The sequence below is a fragment of the Meles meles genome, chromosome Y, assembly GCF_922984935.1.
Source record: "Meles meles chromosome Y, mMelMel3.1 paternal haplotype, whole genome shotgun sequence".
Taxonomy (NCBI): domain Eukaryota; kingdom Metazoa; phylum Chordata; class Mammalia; order Carnivora; family Mustelidae; genus Meles; species Meles meles.
In genome coordinates, this window is record NC_060088.1 from 13,300,748 (window position 1) to 13,318,747 (window position 18,000).

Consider the following 18,000-nt stretch of genomic DNA (forward strand, 5'->3'; position numbering starts at 1 on the left):
TCGGTGGGCACGGAAATGGGCGTACTGTCCAGGGGAGTCCTTGGGGCCCATGCCTGGAGGCAGACCAGCATCAGAGCGCCAGGCTCCCCGTCAAGATGCCTGGAGAGAACAGTAAACACTCCCTCCAAACACTGCGATTCCCTCAAAACGGAACTTTCCTGTCGAGGGAAGGTGCGTCCATTCCCTTTTGTCCAGCCTGAGCTGTTCTTTTCAATGGTCTCTTTCTTCTGGGAGGGGGTGGTCTGTCTTCATCTCGAGAGGCCACATCTAACAGTAAGACTGCTCTACACATGGCGTGAACTAACAGGTGCCAGTCTCGCCAACTAGAACTCTCTAGACCCCTAGCTGCCCTGCGCAGCCTGCTAGGAGCCTGACACACGAAGACAGCGCGAGGTTCCGAGCAGGGGTGACAGATCTCTGCAGGGCGGACGGACCCCCAAGGGCCTGACGCTGTCGCCATGGGAGCACCCATGGGCAAGGCTGGACCTTGGCCTGAGACTGGGAATCTGGACCTCCGGGGGGTTTCTCACTACTGCCTAAAGGGCAGTTCTGTGCCTAAACTGGGCAAACAGTGGTGTATATGTGGAACCCCTGCTTCCCTTCTGGGAGTCTGCCATTAGGAAACAGGCCAGGCAGGGTTGCCTATGAGGCCAGCCCCAGCGACCAGCCTCAGGTTACAGAGTCCTTATGAGTTCTCCTGGTTGCTGATCCTCCGTGTGTTGTCGTAACATGCTTCTGGGGGGCAAGAGATGTGGACTGGCTGATTCAGCTAGGAAAGGACCCTTGGGAGCCCTGGCGGTCCCCCCCTGCACCTCTGGCCTGTGGTTTCTGTGTCTTTCTATGCTGATCCATCAGCCCCAAGCACCACGTTCCTCTGAGTCTGGGGAGCCCTCCCTGGGAGCCTCTGAGCTCAGGCACGGTCGCAGGGAAGCCCAACGCAGCACCCGCCTCGGGACAGCAGGAGGAAGGTGTCCACACTGGCTCTGTGGTTGGTTCACTGCTGTGTTATATTTTACCTTCCGAGCGAGCAGGCATGTCAAGGGCACTGTACCTCGCAGAGCTTAAAAGTAAGGCCTCCCAGGAAATGTATCTTCTTCTTCCCAGCTACACTGCACGGACGTCTTCCTGCCGCCTTCCACGATTACTTTATTGGACATTGGAATTACTACTTTTGAATTAAAGAAAAAAAGGAAAGAAAGGAAGAAAGAAACCCACAGAAACTCACCGGAATGAAAAGGAAACTGTTGTTTGGCTTCTCCTGTGTGGGCATCCCAAATGATGGTTGTCTGTGCTCCGCAAACAAAAAGACAGAAGTTAGTTATTCTTCACAGGAAGATTTCTCTAGAAAAATCTAACATATAAGAAAAGACTGTGAACAGCCCCCCTTCCTTCTAAACCAGCACTGACCAAGAGAGAGAATGTGAGCCACAAAAGTCATTTTTAATTTTCTCAAAATTACATTAACGAAAAATAGAAAAAGGGGCATCTGGGTGGCTCAGTTGCTTAGCGTCTGACTCACAGTGTCGGCTCTCAGGTCGTGATCTTGGGCTCTGCACTCAGTAGGGAACCTACTTGAAGATTCTCTCTCTCCTTCTGCTCCTCCCCTCGTATATTCATGCTCTCACCACCGTCCCCCCAAATAAATCTTTTTTTTTTTTTTAGATTTTATTTTTTTGACAAAGAAATCACAAGTACGCAGAGAGGCAAGCAGAGAGAGAGGGGGAAGCAGGCTCCCTACCAAGCACAGAGCCCGATGCGGGTCTCGATCCCAGGACCCTGGGATCATGACCTGAGCCAACGGCAGAAGTTTAACCCACTGAGCCACCCAGGTGCCCCCAAATAAATAAGTCTTAAAAAGAAAAAGAAATCGTTAAAATTGATTTTAACAGTATAGTTTAGTTCAATGTGGCCAAAGTACAGTTCCAACACAGAATCGGTACGTGAACATTAGTAAGCTATCTGGCGTCCGGTCTCTGGTCTAGATTTTTGGGATCCAGTGTGGGGTTTACACTACACAGTCCAGATGGTTACATTTTACGACCCCAAAAGCCGTGCATGCTGGTGAGTAGTTTTGGAAAACTGCCCAACTGGTGGGGTTCTTCCTCCCCCGCAACACGGAGTCCTACTAAAAACCTGCAACAAAGCACCTCAAGACAGCTTTCTAGCACTTTCTAAACGCCGGCCTAGAGAAAACGTCGACTGTGACACGGGCTCTGAACATCAGCCCCGCGATGCCACACGACATACAGCACAGCAGTGTGTCACACCGGGCTCGGCCACCGACTCGCCGCTCTACAGAGATGGAGGGAAAATGATCTCCACCTTGCAAAGCGAAGTAAATCCTGAAGCCTTAGGAACTCTCTGATGGCAGAAAGACAGGGAAACGACGAGACACAGCTCAGTGACCACCACCAGAATTAGGTCTTTTTTTTTTTTTCTTCAAGATTTTGAGAGAGAGTATGAGAGAGAGAGAAAAGTGGACTCGCCACTGAGCAGGGAGCCCGATACAGGGCTCGATCCCAGGACCTGAGCTGAAGGCAGACACTTAACGACTGAGCTACCCAGGAGCCCTGCAGGAATTACGTCTTCATCAGCTGGGATCTCCTACCTTCACTGGAACCTGTCCACCACCTCCCTGTCCACAGCACTTAAAATTCTGTAAGAAGAACTGCTTATATTTCCTACCACCTGCAGATGAAATCCTCAGAGCACCAACCATCTTTGAAACCCAGTTCTCTAAGTCTCGGGTCAGCTCTAAACCAATTAATTTTTTTTTTTTAAAGATTTTAAGTCATCTCTACACCCAATGTGGGGCTCAAACTCACAACCGCAAGATCAAGAGCCCCAGCGACTGAGCCAGCCCGGCGCCCCCAGACCAATAAACTTTTTTGTTTGCTGTACGGTGGGATGTCCCACTCTTCTTCCTGCAGCCGCTCACAAACGTGGCAATGGAGAGAGAGAATATCCATAAGCCGCCCGGTCCTTCTCTCGGAGACAACGTCACGCACCGCAGCAGTCACCCCATCTCCCGTTGGTGTTTCCACTCAATACACAACATCAAGCACACGAAGCCTCTTCAAGATGGGATGTACCCTCCCGCCACCACTCCCACGTTAACCACGGAGTGAAAGCCAACACCAGCATCCCTGTCCGTGGCTCTTCCTCCCTAGGTCTGGCTTTCGAGAACATTCTTGCTATTCCCACTGTGGGCAACGCGCAAGGGCACAGAGTGCAGGGCCCACAGACGAAGCACATTCCCAAGTGTGCATTTTCACTGGCCGCCCGCTCATCACCTCGCAGCATCATAGCTGAGAGCAAGGTGGAAAATCAGATACGGAATATAAAAAGGAGTCCCAGCACCGGCGTGAGGCTGCAAAGAACTGTTTACGAGGGTGTGGAGATCAAGAGGCAGAAATTACCGCCATCCAGGGCCCACATCCAGGGCCCACACCCTGGACCCGAGTGTCCATGGGCAAGCGAGCGAGCACGGATGTCTGTGAAGCAGGGATGCCGGCATGGAGGCCGCCACCGCCACTCTCGGGAGTTCTGAAGGGGCCACCATGTATAGTGACGTGCTGGAGAAGGGCCGGCAATCATTTGCACAATCACTTCAATAACGTGGTCAGCAGTGGGACCAGCCACGGACCCGACAACTGTGTGTGTGTGTGTGTGTGTGTGCGTGTGCGTGGCACCCGACCTAACCCACCTCGCAGACAATCGGATGGGAGGTCCAGGAGAACAGTGAGTGTTTCAAGCACAGCCCTCAGCTTGTTTCAACATTAGCCACAAGGCAACCAGGTGTGAAAGAAAGGTTTCCCGGCAAGTGGGAGAACGATGGTACTCTTTGTGGACCTAGAGGGCGACCCCTGGTCTGGGGTTGGCACACGCCGTCTGTCACCGGCCAGGGAGTACAGGCTGCAGCCCAGCCCATGGCCCTGTGGAGAGGTGGCGGCTACTACTGTCCGTTCACGGCAGCACCCGGAGGCGCAACCAGCAGTGTCACAGGTTTCCAAACGATCCCAACGTCAGCTGGAAAAAGTGACGCCCTGTGGAAGCCACACGCCAGTCCAGTCCTCGGACCCGGTCGACAGCTGCAGGAACACGAAGTGCTTCTGTTCCCCTTCGGCTTCGTTTCTTGTGAATACTTTTCCAAAAGCAAGAACTTCCAGTCCCTGCTGAGTCCCAGGAATGACGCACCCACTCCGTCCACGGTCTTGGGGGGTCCTGATTCCTGGCTCCTGGCAACTGAGGAGGCAGGCCCAGAGAGTGTGGCCCACACTCAGAACTAGATGACGCCTACACCTGCTGACTCCTCGCCTGCCCATGGCTTCTGGAGGCCCTCGGCTGCTCACGGCCACTCGGACCTGATCCCATCACACCCAGCCAGGAGCCCTGCCCAGGGCCCGTGTCTATCCTGAGTGTGCCCTGTTGTGGGCAGGCCTGCTTTCCTCCAGCTCTCAGAGAAGCCTGCAGCCCACAACGGGAAGTCACAACTCATCGAATTAGAGAAACAGAAGCCAGGCGAGAGAAAACGGTTTGTGTTTCCAAAACTGCTCAGTGGGGTAAAGGTTTCTGTCCCAGGCATCCCATGCCACTTTGCTTCTCAAGCATTGGATACAGCCAGCTGGGGGAATTCCTCTTTCCATCACTGGAGGACGTACCTCAAAGCAAGGAGGGAGGGGCTGTGCACAGAGGTCTGTGGAACAGCATGATACGTGCAGAGTACGCGTTATATCAAGGGACAGTGGAACCCAAACTACACCAACCAACCCGAAAGCAGTTCTTCTGCCTTACTAAGGAGAAGCAGGCCGCCTCAGAATTAAACACACACAAAAAAACCCCCGGATGTTATTCAGAAATTAAAAATAAATCAACAGCTATGGATCAAAGAGACTTTTTTTTAGACCTATTTTGAGCGAATACTCACTTTGTCTACACCAGCACTCAAAATGTAATTCCCCTTTTTGTTCCACTTCAAGGCGAAGATGGGGCCTTTATGTTGCCCTAAGGTGCTGGCCAGGTTGCCTGTGAGGTAAAGGAACAACAAACAGGTAGACTTCAAAGTCACAGCCTACTCCTGTCCGATGACACTGCATGGCCCGTCTTCTCCCAGCACGTGATGAGGCACGGCTTACCGTCTTCGGTCCATATTCTCGCAAAGCCATCGTACGAACCCGTGGCCAACAGTGTCCCATCGCTCTGCGGGCCAGAAACACACATGCCACACAACTCAGTACATGCGAAGCCGGCCTCTCCCCCCACCCCAGGGCTAGAACCGTCTCACACCCATCACTGGCTGCCGGTGATGACTAGCGGCCCCCTGGGACGACCTCAGCCCACACTGCTCTGGCCGGACACGGCACGGTATCCTAATGGCAGACGGGGGAGCGAGGAAAACGCACCGCGACCCATCCGCCTGGTGACATCCCACATGCACCACACTGAGAGGCCCAGGGAGACCTGGCGAGACTGGAGGAAGCTGTCGGAAACACGTGTGCACACACGGGGGTTTGGGATGCAGGAAGAGTGCACGAAGTTCCAGAGAGCCGTGGGCTTCCTGCGTGTACATGTGTGTGATGCCCAGGGCAGGAGCAGCAAGCCAGCTGGTCCCCCTTCCCGGGCTGCACGACACCTCTCGCCAGCAGAGCAGGCTCCCCTGGGGAATCAGCAGGCTCACCACGCCCAGGGAGGCCTGCTGAGCACTCAGTTTGCTGTCTGCCCAGTGCAGCCTTGCTAGACGCTTCCGGCAACGTGAGAGCAGCCCCGGGGTGGGAGGCTCACAGGCAGCATGGCCCGTGGCCCCATGTTCATGCCCCGTGGGGCTGCACCGAGGCATGGGCCGGGTCAGAGCTGGGTACACGTCCGGGCGGCAGCAGGTGCTTACGTTCCAGTCCAGTGAGGTCACATCTTTGTTGCTCGGGACATCGTGTCCTCCTTCCCGTATGCAGTGCCGCAGCACGAGCTGCGTGGAGCCCCCGTTGCTGTTCTCATTCAGGTTCCATATTCTCGCCGTCGAGTCTCCGGATCTGTAGGAGGAAAATGCACAGCATTCAGATTCCGGTTCAGGCCTGGAGAGCACCTGCCAGACTGGGCTGCCTGAGTCAGGTATCTCTGGCATGTGGCTCTGTGTCTTCTTAATCCCGCTCAATGGCTGGCTTCTCACTGGCTGGCTTTTTTGCCTCATCATTTTTGTTGCTCTCCATTATTTTAATTGTTTTTTCCAGTAGGCTCCAAGCCCAGCGAGGCTTCCAACTCACACCCCTGGGATCAAGCGTCGCTAGCGCTACTGACGGAGCCAGCCGGCTGCCCCTCCGCAATTTCAAACATCTTTGCGTTCCTCCCCGCCCCATGGAGGACGCAGGATGCAGCAAGGACTTCCTCAAGACCTGGGAAGGAGCATAGCACCGAGCGCCTGGGGTTGCGGTCTGCGGCCAATGAGAGGGGAGCATGCACTCCAGAAAGGAGAGAACAGCCCCGGTCCCGGGGCACCCCCATCCTAGCATCCTTACCCCGAAGCAAGGAGATCACTGACAGGGTTCCAGGCACAGATGAACACCTCCGACTCATGGCCCCGAAGGACTGTGGCTTTGTTGGGTGGGATCTCAACGTCCCCGTCTATTTCCATTGGTTTCGAATGATTATCTGTCACAGGAAACAAGAAAAGTCATGTGGCTAACCAGTATAGAAAAGAAATTTCCCGGCATTCTTGGGGCACTTGAGTGTTAGAGACACCTTCTTTATATTATTTTATTTTACTTTATTTAAATTCAATTACTCAACGGAGAGTACCAGTCTCAGGTGCTCAATAAATTATCAGTGGCGTGTAACACCCAGTGCCCCTCTCATCGCCTGCTCTCCTTAATGCCCATCCCCCCACCAGCTCCCTTTCTACAGCCCTCAGTTTGTCTCCAAGACAAACTCCAAGAGTTAAGGTCTCTCATGGTTTTACTCCCTCACCAACGACTTCCCATTCAGTGTTCCCTCCCTCCCCCTATGATCCTCTGCACAGTTTCTTATAGTCCACGTGAGTGAGACTGGGTAATTGTCTTGCGCTGATAGACACGCCTTCTTTCTATGCACTAGGCAACATGACCTCTGACAGACTGTAACAGTATCATGATTTCTGTGTAATTCAGTAAATGTATTACATTTCTTTATTCAAAAGTCTCCAAACCTGACAGACAAAAATAAAGTTATTTACTCTGCATAAGTAGGGTCATGCTAAGGTCTAACGAACACCACCACAAGACTGGGAAGGGATGACGAGAGAGATGGGTCAAGCCCGAAGGCTGCTGTTCTCCTGAAAGGATGAGGCATTTTATTCGCGAGCACCTGTCTGTGGGATCACCTCTTTATCTGTGAGCTCCCACTGGGAAAGACCATCACCTTTCCAGAACGCCCGCCACCCTGCACCGCCTACCTACAAACAACCTCAGGTTCTTGGGACTGAAGTGCTGGGGTTTTTTTCCTGGTTGGAGCCACCTCTGTATCAGACCAGAGCTGCCAGGCCTTCCATCCGAACAAGCCCAGCCTGGAGGACTCCTGGGTTCTGAATTCCCAGGCAGGCCCGGTGACCGTGGAGACAAGCATGCTAAACGACCCCCTCAAAAGCACTGTCCTGGAAGGCGGCTGTTTTTCTCCCATGTGGCAGGACACATAAGATTCTTGAAGGTCAGGATGAACGGTCACTTGCAACACCACAGTCTGGCCTCAGCCTGCCTTGCAGCCAGACGACTGCAAATGGTAGGTGGCCCCAGCTTCAGGAAACAAAGGGAAAGTGAGGATGATGTGCCCAGGAGGAGGGCCAGTGGGCCCTCCGGTGTGCTCCCTGGAGACTGAGAGGCAAGCCCCAGGCACCCATGAAATGGAGGCTGTGGGGGGGGGGTGCAGCGTGCTCTAAGGCGAGTCCCTGTCTCTACGCGGCTATGTCCTGTGAGACTCTCTTTTCTTTTTTTAAGGAGGCTCCTTGCCCAGCGTGGAGCCCAGTGCAGGATGTGAATTCACAGTCCTGGGATCACAAGTCTGATGGCTAAACGATGGAGGCACCCAGGTGCCCCAACCAGTGAGATTCAACCCCCAACCCACCGTCCCACAAGATTTTTCTCAAGATTGAAAAGAAATCCATACGATTTAAAAGCTTGCAAAATTTCTATCTTGGCAAACATACAGACTTCTTAAAGCTCACCAATTAGAAATTCGTTTCAGTGACGGAAGACTAACAAAACAATAACCCTTAGTTTCCTCCAGCTTCATTCCTGAAAAACCCAAGGGGCGCGTCCCTCCTGAAGGGATAGGCACTAAGTGATCTGCGGCACGAGCCACGTGCTGTCTTCTTCCTGCCCTGCCCCACAGCTCGGGACCTGCGTCCCAGTGAGGATAGGGGGGCTACAGGTGGGAAGTCCTTCCATGTCTGTGCTAGACTCGTGGCCTTAAGTCATCCCGCTTGTTCTCGTCTGCGCTATAGCCGCTCTGGGCTCTCCATATGATGCCTAGTCTGATTCTGCAGCTCACGGGATAATTGGTTACCCTGTGATCGTGGACGAGAACCTGCACAGGGCTTGACTGCAAGCGGCAGTTTCCTCTGAGACAGGGGCCAGTGAGGCACAGGTGTGCAAGCCACACGGGCACACACGGAACATGCACATGCATATACACAGAGCTGCATAACACACACGTACTGCACGTGCACACACACACAACACACGGGCATGCTCTGAACTCACTGAAGTGCTCTTCAAGTTTCCAAGCCACATAACAGTCAGGCACTCTGATCGGCCATGTCCTTTAGGGCAACTACCCGAGAGAGACAAGTGCCTGGCATTTTGAGAGGAGCCTGCAGGGCCACACCCGCTGTCTGGGGCCCGCTGCCCTCTCTACAACTATGAACTTGACTAGCACAGCAAATGTTGGCCCGACACGCTCAACACGAAAGGCTGGACAGAGGACCTGGGGCCTCCACAAACGAAACCGTCCGATGTTAAACAATAATCACACGGCGCTTCTCGCTGTCACACAGAACAAGTTCTCCGAGCCGCACGACCTTCTAGAATCAAGGATGTGTGCATCAAAACCGTCACGTCTAAGGATTTCCATGAGAACACAGCCTGTGCAGCTCTTCTGAGCTCACACAATGCCAACACCAGGACTGAGAGCCACAGCAGCGGAGCTGGCAGAGCCCATGACCCCCTCAGACTCGGGAGAGAAATTGTCAGAAGCTCACCCCTGCCCAGAGCCCCACACGTACTTATTGCATGCGGTCCATTCTCCTCGCCATTCACGGTGGCCTCTCCGTTCTTTGGTGGGTGCTGCTGGGCCATGGCCGCCGGGACTGCCGTGGCTGTTGTCGTTGCTGCTGCTGCTGCTGCTGCCGCTGCCGCACTGGCCTGCTGCTGCTGGGCGAGCTTCTCCCGGAAAGCCTGCTGCCGTGTCTGCACCACATCCGGCATCACTGCGTCGATCAGGGACAGGGACTCTATGGGGCGGCCGTCGAACACCGTGCCATCCTGGGGAGCGAGCCAGAGTGGGCAACCATCAGCTCCTCGCGCCCTGGCCCAGCATGGTGGGACCCAGAGCGGCGCCCAGGGAGTCTGGGCGGGTGAGGTGCAGGGGGACGGGGTGACTGGGGACATGGCACGACCTCGTACAGGGCCCAGGCCGCCCGGCTGCGAGGAATCATCCGGCCCCCACAAGTGGAGAAGCTGTGCCTGGACACCTTGTGAGTACAGGAAGTCTGTGAACAGCCACCCTCTTCTCAGGGAGAGGCAGCTCTCTGGGAGCCTCAAGCCCGCATCGGAGATTTCGGCACCGTTCGGGTTGGATCCCTAGTACATCTGTCCATTTGACTTAGTGAAATATTCATCTGCTGTCACCGGGCTCAGAGTGTCGACTAAAGATAGCTGCGGCACTCGGGCGACAGCACTGTCTAGTTTCCATGTGTGTGTTTTCAACTTGTTTTGATTCTCAGGCTTCTATCTGCAATGAAAAAATTCCCATACCCACTTAAAAACCCAGGAGGCCGTTTTTGCCTTTGAAATTACTCCAAATATTAGAGTCGGACAAGAAGTCGGTGCTTCTGGGTTGTGGCTGCTCAAAGTGCAAATACGTTTTTGCGTATTCTGAACTCGAATGATCTCAGAAATTAGGAAGAAGTGAATGAACTGAGTTTCCACTAGACGCAATCGGAAAGGCCCCAATTGACGTCTGGCCACCATACAATTTTACAATGTTAAATCTGAAAACAGTATTACACTTGAAAACAAGAAAACGAGGAAAGCCTAGAAAACGTCTAAACAAGGAGCTGGTCACCCTGTAAGCCACCCTCAGACTTCAGTTCTGGTCACGGCGTGGCCGACACTGCGGTCAGCATTCTTCCGTGTCACCGTCTTCAGAGTCACACCTCAAATGCACAAAGAGTTGGTAAAATGCAGGAACTACCCAGGGTAATGAAAACACCTCATAATATAAACTCTGACCGCAAGCCAAGTCACAAATGAGACGTGTTTTTATTCTTCTCCCGGCATGATGGAATGTGGAAAGGAGGAAGAGAAGCCACCAGGGCCTCCCAACACACTGAAGACATGGAAACCAGTGAACAAAGATATCTAGTTGCAGCCTCACATTATCTGAGAGCTCACTGGGGGGCCTCTGGGGTCACACGCTCCTAGTCCCAAAAACTCCTTTTTGTGGGAAAAAGAGACCAGGCGGGGCCTTAAGGGGCTAGTGGAACACCACCCCTGGACACCCATTCTGAGGAGGAAGGAGGAGTGGGCCACAGTCAGGGGAGAATGTACGCAGGACAGGGCAGAAATCCGGGGGTTTGCCAAGATGTGGGTTTCTGGAAACGGATGGATGAACACAGGTGACCGAATACAGGACGTATTACTTTTGTCCTTTTGAAAAGCTAAAGAGAAAGCAGAGTGAGACAGGCTTGTAAGGAGGAAGTCCACTCAAGAAGAAGGAGCGGGGAAGGAATCCAGCGGACATGGCTGTGGCTGGTTTCCGAGCTGTCCCACGGTCCCCAGGCTCTGCAGGCTGGGGCCAGGGCACGGCCCCGCGCCCGGGAGCGCACGTACCTCATTGATGCTGATCTCAGCCTCCACATACTGCAGGCCCTTCTGCAGGATGGAGATGAGGGCAGCCGGTGGCACCAGTGTCCCGTTGATGTTGGACTGGCTGATGTGACTCTCGATACCGAACGTGAATGCCGAGTGGGAAAAACCTGCAGCGAGAGAGAGCAAGGAGCAAAGGGTTTCGCGAGGCCTGAAATGAAGGGTTGTGGGAGGCGCAGCCATGGAGATCCAAAGGCAGCCCCACTGACTGCAGATGCTCCTGATCAGCCAGGGGAGGGGGTGGGGGGTAGGGGCCGCAGGCATGGCTGCAGGACGCCCAGCTCCAGGTGTGCGGTGAAGTGGAGATAACCGGCAGGGGGAAGAGAAGAGACATGGCGGCCCAAGGCCCATGTGCAGGGGATGGAGACACAGCTTTGGAGGTTGAACCATTTCGGTGTTACTAATAGCAAAATGCAGCACAGTTTGCCCTGCAGGAATGTTTCTTTACTTTATGCTTTTTTGTTTTTTGAGTATTTTATTTACTTGACAGAAAGAGAAAGAGAGCACAAGAGTAGGGGGAACGTCAGAGGGAGAAGCAGACTCCCCGCCGAGCAGGGAACCCAACACGGGGCTCGATCTCAGGACCCTGGGGTCATGACCTGAGCTGAAGGCAGGCGCTTCACTGACTGCGCTACCCAAGTGCCCCGGGGAAATGTTTCTGTTGCAGAAACGCAAATCTGGGCTTTCTCCCTGTGTTGCCATTACTCCTTCCAGAGCTCCCTGCTTCAGTCTCTGACTGTCCCCCCGCCCAGCTGGAGTGCACACCTTTCTGGCGCCTTGCTGTAACCAGGCTCATAGCGGTCACGGCAGGCAGGGGCCAAAGCACCACAAGACCTAACAACCAAAGAAAAAGAGACAATTTTGGACCCACTGGGGTGGCTTGAGTCATTTTATCTAATAATCGGTAACTTTCCCTGGGCTCTGGGGTGCTGGCTCTTCTCTCTCCTTCCCTCTGCACTCATACAAAACAACTTCAAGAAAGGAAGGCGGCAGCACAGGGCAGGGCGGAGGAGATGCTGGGGATCCATGTGGGGTCCGAGGGTGACCAGGAACCAGCAGTGGCCGCCACTTCCTCAAGCAGAGTGGGTGGGTGGGGCATCCTATGGCTGGAGCTCCTGGCTGCTGCAGGCCCGCCCTGCAGGGTGGCAGCCCAGTCTGCTGGGAGTACCGTCCCCTCGGTCCGTCTGGAGCAGTCTGGGAGCAGGGAGCTGAGAAGCCTTATAGGGTGCTAGCCTTGTGAGTAACTGGGACCCCTATGCTTGGCTCCTGGCTATAGAGGTGGAGTGAGGTAAAAGGCACCCCCCCTCGCTTGTGCAGGGGGTCCCTCGGATCCCGCTTTCCGGGGGTCTCCTCCGCAAGCACCTCCCCATCACAACTGGCTCATCTTACATGTTGGTGGGCTGCAGGGGGCTCCCGGGGTGTCCCCGCGGCTGGCCTCCAAGGCCTCGTGCACGGCCTCCCAGTCACACGGCTAGCACCCCACCTTCAGAAGCCAGACTGACAGGGGCATTGCATGGGTCCCACCTTCCAGCTGATTCCACATGGGCTCTCTGCCCTCCCCGAGCAAAACACAGGCAGCCGTTGCAATAAATGCCGTGCTCAGCAGATGCGAATGTTCCTCCGTGAAAGGAACTTTCTGGGCTTGCATTCTCCGCTCCTTTTCTCCATAGACTTCCTGCTCCTCCAAAGCCTGCCCATCCATCCCCCAGCGCCTCATTCTAAGGACTATAGAAAACACGTCCTCTTTCTTTCGAGTCCTGGGCCAGCCACGGTGACCGGCAGGCTTGGCTGTACAGTGGTCGCGGACTCCCTCACCAGACCGCACGTGCCAACGACAGGTGCAGGCCCGCCCTCCAAGAGCCAGAAGTAAACACCCTCTACACCCCCCTCTGCCTTTGACCTTGCCCTTCGGCTCCTACCTTTCCCCATCCCGCAGGCCAAGATGGACCCAGCCCCGTGCTGACTGGTGACTCTTCCCGGGGTCCATGCCGTGCCAGAAGTCTCATCACCAAGCTTTCCTCGGTCAGGTTTCCAGCGCGGTGCAGACGCAGAAAACCCCAGGTCAGGGGGGAGCAGGACCCCTTCGACCTTAGCCTGACTCCCCATTGCCTGGAACTGTCACCACTGCTCAGGGCCACAGTGATGTCTTCCTATTAGGAACTACGAATTCATTCTGGCTGCTGACCCCACTCCTGGGCCCCCTGCCTCCTCTTAATCTATGTTACCTGACGAACAGGCCAGAACTGTGGACTCCCACAGCTGCTCGCTCTCTTCCTGGCATCTCTCAAGAGTCTACGGCAGGGCCACACCCACACAGGCCTCAGAACAGTAACAGGCAGCCCTTACCGGGCCTGCTCCAGGCCAGGCACAGTCCCAAGCCCTCACCACGACTTTCCTTAAGCCTCCCGTCACCCTGTGCCTTTGCCACCCCAAGTGCAGCAGCCCCTTCTACCGGGCAGATCTCAAGCTCCTGCCGGGGTCCCCAAAAGACCAGACCCCCGGCACTTGGCCAAAGGGCTGCAGCTGACATCCAAAGCCAGGCAGTGCGATGCCACTCTCGGCCCATCAGGCAAGCCCACCGAGAAACGTCTACCGAAGCCACCTGCAGGGCCTGGCATCCCTCTCGGTGACTAATGGCGCCAGTGCGGAGGAGAGCTCAAGCCTCCACTCTACGTCTTCGTGCGGCCTGTAGGCAGGTATACATAAACTCCGCAGGTCGGGGGACTCACACTTATTTCTCACAGTTCTGGATGCCGGAAGTGCACGATCAAGGTGCAAGATTTGGTGGTTTGGGGAGGGCTGACAGCTGGCGCACGGACAGAAGGACGGGAATCCCGTTCATGACAATTCTGTCCTCACACCCGCATCACCTTCCAAAGGCGCTGCCCCCGAGGGCAGGATCCCAACAGAACAACCTGGGGGAGACTCGAAACTCGGTCTAGTGGAACATTTCCTTCCTCCTCCCCTTCCTGCTTCATCCTCTCCACTACCGGCCGCAGAGCTGCTACGCATGCACACAGAATAGCAGATTCTGATGCTGCCGTGAAGCAAATCTGGGCCCTCGAAGTCCATGACCTTCAAGGTGGCTGTTCCGTCGGTGCTGTTACGGGCTTACACACAAGGACGGTAAAGACTAGAGAAGTTAGGGAACGGGTCCAATGCCCATGTGTGTGATGAGAAGCAGACGCAGAATTTCAACTCTAGCTGTAGGTTTCCTCTGACCCTGACACGCAGACACAGGAACCGGAAGCCTCCAATTTCCTGCATGGATGCCAACTGTGTCCCCCAGCCAGACCACGCTGGCTCCCGTTGGCCACAGCCACGGACGCAGTGCAGGCAACTTGCAAAGGACAAGCTGCAAGCCCACTTCTCCCGCCACGTCCTCGATTTCCTTCTGCATCTGGTTTTAAAGGCCCCGTGTAAGGTCTGGCTGCCTCCGTTTCAGATCCCTGTGTGTGACCGTGCTCTGCGACAGACCCCACTCCGAGAGCACGGTGGTGACTACGCTCGGGGAGGCCGGCTGCATGACGGGGACGGAGCTGGGCAGATGACCCGAGAGCACGGTGGTGACTACGCTCGGGGAGGCCGGCTGCATGACGGGGACGGAGCTGGGCAGATGACCCGAGGGTGGGAGAGGACTGGCCAGAACGAGTGTCCCCTGCCAGAGCAAGATGACGACCGAGCAGCTCGGTACACGGCGGTGCCTTGACCGTGAACATCTGCGATGAGCACTTGGTCCCCACTGGGGGGAACAGAAAATCATGACTGGAAACCAGGTGTCTTCAGAAACACGCGGGAATGTTCCATGTCACCTCCAAAACCAGTCCTCCTACGCGCTTATGAACTCACCAAGCTACAATTTCACTGGGCCATCTATGCACAGCCTCAAACCAACGGTTTTCTCATCCACCTGTTCTGAAGGCTTTCTTCCCGACTTCTGGCCACCCCGCCTTCATCGAGACAAGCGGGAGGGACAAGTGCAGAGAATGTCAGACCGGTCCGGAGCGCTGGGGTCGGCCCTGACTTCCCACCCAGTGCCTGGGTCAGGTCATTTGGCCGGGCCTCTCTTTCCCATTCTACGCTGTGGGGATATGACATACCTCAAGGAGCGGACAGGAGAACCAGGCATGAGAGCGGCAGGCGGGCATACATTCTTGAATCCGGGGAAGACCAGGAACTGGGGGAAACACTCCTCCACTTTCCTTGTCTGTACAGGGAGGACACTGGGGGAACCCGTCCCTCTGACACTTTGCCATCCTGACGCTCGCTCATCGTGGAACGGGGGCTGTCCACAGACCATGTGGGCAAGGCCTGCTTGAGTACTTTCTCTCAGGCCCCAGTCACCGGGGCTCTGCTGTGCGCCAGTGAGGTGTGTGAGGTGCCATCTCGGCAGACAGGCCCCTTGGGCCGGAGGCTTCTCCCCGGGGGGTGGGCCGCACGGGACTCCGCAGCTAGCGTGCCTATGCAGCGGCAGTCTGCTGGAGCGGCGGGACTCCCGGGCCTCGTGCCCCTCAGCCTTCAGTGCTTCCCTTCCGTCCAAGGGGACAGCAGTATCAACAAAGCACATCATGTCACTGACGAAGACGGAGATAGGCGGGAGACAGGCGGGACTGGCCCAATGGCAGGTGTGGAAGTCGTGGAAAAGGAGGGGAGTAAAGGGCTTGGGAGCACCTCGATGGAATACCTGTGTGAGGGCTCTGCCTGGGCGGCCCCGGGGTCTGACACCCGGCCAGCCTCGAGCCATCACTGAAGCAGCAGGCTGGCCACCTACTTAGGAAGAGGCTCCCCTGCACCAGCTGCCGACAGCAGGATTTCTGAGCTGCGGCATGACCCACACCGGGCCAGATCCTTCTCTGCTGCGGGTACCACGGTCCTGTGTGTCGCAGAGTGCCGAGCAGCACCTCTGGCTTCTCCCGGAGGGATGTCTACGGCACCGCCACTCAGTCGTGACCACCCTTGAGTGTTCCAGATACTGCCTACTCGACCCCACCGTAGCTGACAGCCAGTAGCCTAGAAAAACGAGACCCCTGAAGGACACGCAGTCTACTCACACTTCTGCTTGACTTACGAACACAATGGGGGGGGGGGGACTTACCCCTGAAGGCAAGACAGCCTCTACATGCACTTGGCTACAGACTTCGGGTAACACACGGTAACGGGAAACCACCAGAGAAGGTGGGAATACTTCCAAGGAGAAGAAAGGATGTGATCACGACCAACCAGGAAAGGCTTAAAACAAACATGACATTTTATATAAAACGTGGTGAGGCCTTCAAGAGTGAAATCCTTTGTTTTCCTCAGGAGAAGAAAAGAGCCTGTACATGCATCTGTCTCACACAACGAGGCAGTAAAAACAGATTTGAAACAACCAAGTACATGTTCGCAGTTTCTTGCGAGGACCACACCTCTTCCACCACGGCCTGCGCAGACCACATCCGTCAGGTGTACGGCTGAACCATCCTGCCCAGTTAATGCCAGCCTGATTCATCAGCAAAACCTGCTAAATTACCGCCCTGTGGACCTTCAAAATCCTGCTTACCTGGCAGAGAAAGCAGACGTGTAATACTCAGGGCAGCCGTGTGGGTGGTTTTGCATCTTCGGCTGAAACAAAAGCCGAGGGCCCCAGATACCAGCTGGGGCATCTTCCGCAGAATGTTGACTACAGATTTCACGAACCTGCCTGCCTGAGTACAAACGGCTGCCCAAAGCCAATGCACACGTTTAATTCTAATTGTTTAGATCGGGGAAGGCAAAGGGAAGCCCACAGGCCAAGTCTGGCCCACTGCTTATATGTGCAAATAAAGTTTTATCGGAACTGTGAACAGGAATCGTCTGCTATCTCTAGGCCCCTCTGTCTGGGGGATTTTGTGACAGGAGCGCACCCCGCCTCATCGAGGCAATTAGGAAGGCCACAAGAGACTCAAGAGGCTCTTCTACTCTGCCTGACAGTGTGAGGATGACAACGGGAGGGACATTTAGTGACAGCCTCCTCTGTATCACGCTGCTGCGTGCCATATTTACACATGCTACGGAAGACACACAAAACTGTCACATTATCTTCCCTGATTCAGCATGCGGGGTCGGGGGTTCTCCTTCTCAAGAGCCATCAGGAGCCTGTAGGCCCGGACAAGACACCTCACCTGAGCCTGGAAGGCCCCCGTACCCGACTGTGAGCCAGAGCACCTCTTTGGGGCTCCCCAGGAGCCTCTGCTCGCCTGCTTCCTGCTTCCCTAGAGGGACTCTGCTTATGCCGGTCTCCTGACCTAGAACAGGGGTTCATGGTTGTCAAGGGAGGGCAAGTCCATCCCCTTGGGGCAGATGCAATTCTGCAGACATTTTTGGTTGTCACAGGCATGTGCTTGTGGGGGAGGGGGTGCTACGGGCATCTAATAGGGACAGACCAGGGATGCTCAGCGTCCTACAGTGCAGAGAACAGCGCCCCATAACGAAGAGGGGGCCGGGCCAAGTTTCCACAGTCAGAGGTCGAGAATGCCGGCTCCCAAATGGCCGTCTGTCACCACCGTGGATACCTTCCCCGTTGTCATGGCGGCGGCCAGGTGGCCTCACTCCGTGAAGGCCCCTCTTGTCTCTCAAGCAGGAATGATGGCCATTTGTCCTGAGCTCCTGCAGGGCCTGGCACTCTCCATCCTTCTTTCTGCACCTCCCAGCCCCCGAGAAGACAGAAGCTTCTTGAAGGGAGGAAGCCCATCTGGATTCCCTTCTTGACACCCAGAGCACCCACCTCGGGGCAGCTGGGGCCGCAGAGGGAGGCACAGGAAGGAAACTCGAGGAAGGCTGAGAGGAACCACTCAGGCTGACGGGAGAAGAGGGCGATAAGCAACAGAATGAAATGGACTCCTATATTCAGAATCAGAGATGTGAAGGCAAAGGA

At 55.3% G+C, this 18,000-nt stretch overlaps 1 protein-coding gene across 6 annotated transcripts in view; it reads right to left on the minus strand.

The window, feature by feature from the left end:
- The window catches only part of LOC123935912 (F-box-like/WD repeat-containing protein TBL1X), a 209,869-nt gene that overhangs the window by 11,761 nt on the left and 180,108 nt on the right, over positions 1-18,000 (minus strand). For all 6 annotated transcript variants that reach the window (XM_045996761.1, XM_045996763.1, XM_045996758.1 and 3 more), the window contains 7 exons: positions 11,073-11,218; positions 9,245-9,503; positions 6,510-6,642; positions 5,885-6,026; positions 5,136-5,199; positions 4,928-5,025; positions 1,226-1,286 (listed from right to left, as the gene is read on the minus strand). In XM_045996761.1, the coding sequence (XP_045852717.1) occupies positions 1,226-1,286; positions 4,928-5,025; positions 5,136-5,199; positions 5,885-6,026; positions 6,510-6,642; positions 9,245-9,503; positions 11,073-11,218 (903 nt within the window). The remainder of the gene's footprint in view (positions 1-1,225; positions 1,287-4,927; positions 5,026-5,135; positions 5,200-5,884; positions 6,027-6,509; positions 6,643-9,244; positions 9,504-11,072; positions 11,219-18,000) is intronic.